The sequence below is a fragment of the Exophiala oligosperma genome (assembly GCF_000835515.1).
Source record: "Exophiala oligosperma strain CBS 72588 unplaced genomic scaffold supercont1.73, whole genome shotgun sequence".
NCBI classification, from domain to species: domain Eukaryota; kingdom Fungi; phylum Ascomycota; class Eurotiomycetes; order Chaetothyriales; family Herpotrichiellaceae; genus Exophiala; species Exophiala oligosperma.
In genome coordinates this window covers 11,429-15,499 of record NW_015622890.1, presented here as the reverse complement: position 1 = coordinate 15,499, position 4,071 = coordinate 11,429, and the positions used below count along the sequence as shown (strand labels likewise).

Sequence of the window (4,071 nt, the reverse complement as noted above, 5' to 3'; positions counted from 1 at the left end):
CAATAGAAATGCGACTGAAGACGAGCTTCGAAGCACCGCCGAGCGAGCGAACATGACAATTGACCAAGTCCGAGTAAGCTGCCCTCATTTGACAAAGGCAGGGACTGAATCATATAGGGGTGGTTTGAGAATCGGAGATACCAAGACCGACGTATAACCAAGAGATAAATGGCATGATCTTACTCAAGGCCATAGTTTCGTCGTCACCTCTCCTGATATAGGCGCACAGGCGGCAGATTTCCAGAGTCCATGCAGGGATGACAATTTTCGATCAGGCGTGCCATAAAGATTGCATCATCTGTTGCTGGCATATCAAACATAAAAACACCCTCGGACTTCTTCATCTGAGCCCATCGTTCCCCACGGTTGCGGATTGCAGAAGAACATCGCGATATCATTCATGTTCCACAATGTCTCACGTCGACAACGATCTGGTCTTTCGCATCGGTAAGGGGTTGCCAGCTGTGCAGCCACCCGAGACTCGGTGTGACCCATGCAAGGGGGTCTGGATCGATTGAAAAGGGCCACCTCATGTTGAATCATGGACGGTGTTCATAAATACTCTCACCACTGCAGCTGCGCTCCTAACCGTGCGTTCTTCACCACCAAAATTATCATGATTTACTCGACATGCAGTCTAACACGATTTCCAGCCTTCATATTTTGGGTTCGTCGAGACCCGTGAAGACGCCGTAATCCTGATTCAAGCTTGACTCTAAGGGAGCCTAAACTTCGTCCGCAGGCGGCCAACCCTGTCAGAGCGGCCTTCCATTGCACAAAGCGGCCATGTAATGGAGACCTACGGGGTATAATGCCCATCCGAGGCTGGGGGACCCAATCATCGACTGTGCAGGCCCCACAAATGATAGATAGCTCGTCACTCTCGTATGTAAAAACCACAACCGGCCCCCCAATCCCAAGTCTCGGACCTCATCCGAAACCTGCCTACCCCTGTGGACACATTGCAAATATTTCCAACGGTGCTCACCAAGGCTCTATGCGGTATCTGTTTAGCTGACCGAATGAGTCACGACACAGTATTTTCTTGGCAAAGCTTCTTTGTCTCCTGTAATGAGATTTCTGTAAAGTTTCCATTTTTGGCCAGATTGGAGCAAAACTGTAGACTCTGTACCACAGCTATGAGAGGTGTACCTGGAAGAAACCCACTGAACACCTCGGTATGAAGGACTTCGCGGTCTGCCTTCAACTACGCTGGGCCAGAGTGGCCTCGTCCTTTTGATCTGCACAACGCTGATCGTCCATATCAGAATGAGGGCAGGCTGCAAAAAACAGGGAACTCCCATACATGCCTGGCCGGATTTGAGCTTCGTATGTTTATATTTTGCAGAGGCCGGCACACGCGCTACCGTGCTCGAAATGGTGGCTGAAGCTGAAGATCCTAAGCGGGAATCAATCCGAATGGTGGGGGGCCAGTCCCATGTGGCTATGTGGAAGGTTTATGGTGCCGTAGCTAGCCCAAAGATTCCCGTCGCAGATTTTTTGGCTCGAGACTAGGATCACGTGATGAGTTGAAACATTGGTTTAGTGGCGCGGGCGCTTGCGTACGGGTTGACTTTAGGCAGCTCTCCAGCCTAATCGAACACGCTTTAACTTGTTCTCCCCAGACTTTAATTGGGTTTCTATGACCACGGCTCGGATCACCCACGACTCTCGACAACAGACTCGCGATCGTTCTCCTTTTACCCAAACTCGCAGGTCATCACTTGGCCGCGGAACCCGTCTTGACTGAAACTTCGCTCTACGTGCGACACCCTTTTGAAACTCCTATACTCTGGCTGGAGCAACAGGCAATAATCACTCAGCAGCAGTGCGAGCGATGCCGCACCTCTTTGTATGGTGGATTTCGACGTATTCCGAGACCTGAGTTTCAGAAGATGCGACCTTTGAAAATCGACGCTTATGGTGTGCTGAGCCTGACCAAAGACTTTGTCGACAAAATCCCCCGTACGCGATCCTTTTACATACGTGGGGCTCAGATGATGAAGAAGTGACCTGCAACGAGCTCAAAGATGGATCTGACAAGTGCAAGGCTGGGTACAAAAAGATTCAGTTCTGTGGAGAGCAAGCTCAGAAAGACAAACTAGGGTACTTCTGGGTGGACACGTGCTGCATCGACAAAGCCAACCATGCCGAACTCGCAGAGGCCATCATCTCGATGTATCGCTGGTACCTCAATGCAGCAAGTGTTTGCGCGCTATTTGCCATTGGGGAGTTACGGTTGCACAAGTTTTTAAACTTTGGGATCTGTCACAAATGTGCATGGTGTCAAACTTTGTCATCTGCCCACTATGCAAGGAGCTGTGATGGTCGTTGTACCGTCCGATCATCAAACAGTGGTGACCCTGCTTGGTACGACGTATCAGCTAGCCCAACATGGTTGATACAACGTCTCATTCTCGCTTTCAAGCATGAAAGCACTCTCGGGTTTCTTCAATCAACTCCATTCGCCTCCCACAATTAAAGAAGAAGTATTGTTCTACTATTTGTGTTCCACAATGTATCACCATTTCGATAACGATGTGGTCTGTCACATCAGTCACGACGTGTCACTCATGCAGCCACCCGAGGCGACTATGTTCTTTTCGGATGAGGTATGTGGCTCATAAGTACTGCCCATTTTCCAGGCGTCAATGTCTTCCTCACACTCTCGAGATTTTCCTGAGTCCTAACGATGCAGTCTGATCTTTCTTCAAACTTCGGGTTTGTCGACACCCACGACGATGCCGCGATGCTGATCCAGGCATGCCTCCGAGGCAGTCTGCAAGTGGTCAAAAGACAACCCATCTCGCCAGAACGACCTTCTGTCGCACAAAGCGGACACGTTTTCATCTACGAGGCAAAATCATCCGGCATTCAGCGTTGAACTGATGGGCGGCATTGGAGCTCGAGTCGCGTCTTGGGTGAATTTCTCATATACGGAGAGCGATCAGCTGCGCAAAATCAATCACACAACACGGAAACTGACAAACCATCTCTGCTGGTGAAGGATGGCTTGGACGCTGGGCACCAGCGGCTTTATGGCCCACTGGTGAACTTTAGGCACATCGAACCCGAAAAGCCTGATCAAGAAAACCATCACTGTGAAAAGCAGCGACAACTTTGGCGCAATTTGGCACTTGGTGTCATACTACCGGCCTGTTGATGTTTTCCAAGGCCGGTTGCAAACTCCAAAAACGAACCAGGATCTCATTCTGCAACCGTGGCAACTACCAAGAAATCCAATACCGTACGGAAACTCGTACAACGGCCACCGAGTTGGGGAAAGCAGCTTATCGCCAACGACACACCTCTGGGACAGTTCCCATCATGCTCAACCAGACTGGCCCGTGTTGAAAGATTCTGACCGTTACCACATCGATTCCCACCATCCGTTTTCAGATCTTGCGGTTTTCGATAACGCTGCCCTGCCCTGGTCGATTGATGGCGCGTTGGATCCAAGTCTGTTCCAGTATGAATGCAGTGTTGACGGCAGTTTTATCTGGTAGCGCCTCAATTCAGACCCTATGACCAGGATATGATATGCGGAAGCCAGAAGAGAGTCATTGACGGCGTTGGAATTGAGGTGTATGGGTCCTGGAGGAGGGCAAGGCTTGATGCTGACGATCCCAGCAAAGGTCCAGATGACAGTCGAGCCGATTAATAATCAAAACCAATTCATGATTTGGAAACCGAGCCGCGTAGAATGCATGATGACGGGACTTCGAAGTCGCATATGCCGTATCGGCCAAAGGTTGCAGAAGGAACAGGTTCCACCAAGGCCTGACAGTTGAGGAAGCCCAAAACGGGGAATCGTCATCAATTCAAACGTTTTTGCGTCGCGCTATATTTAGACACAGTCACTGTAAAAATAGCTTCTGAGGATTGTGATTGAGGAATGCTCGGAATCGACCTCGTCAATCTTTCCGATCATTAATGATGAGAAGTGAACCGCCACGAAAAATCGACGATGTTACGCTAGCGGCAGATCAGCAAAAGGTAGGTGCATGATGCAGCTCGGTAATCTGCCGTTGATAGTGCATGTGAGTCAGAACAATCCTGCCAGGCCCTCAG

At 49.9% G+C, this 4,071-nt stretch overlaps 1 protein-coding gene across 1 annotated transcript; it reads left to right on the top strand.

The window, feature by feature from the left end:
• Window positions 1-2,516: 2,516 nt before the first annotated feature.
• PV06_11834 (uncharacterized protein) lies at window positions 2,517-3,717 on the top strand (the record flags this gene model as incomplete). Its single annotated transcript, XM_016413569.1, has 2 exons — window positions 2,517-2,612; window positions 2,699-3,717. 2 exons carry the CDS (start codon window positions 2,517-2,519, stop codon window positions 2,882-2,884), a joined length of 282 nt encoding a protein of 93 aa, XP_016256052.1. The 3' UTR covers window positions 2,885-3,717.
• Between the last annotated feature and the right edge of the window lie 354 nt (window positions 3,718-4,071).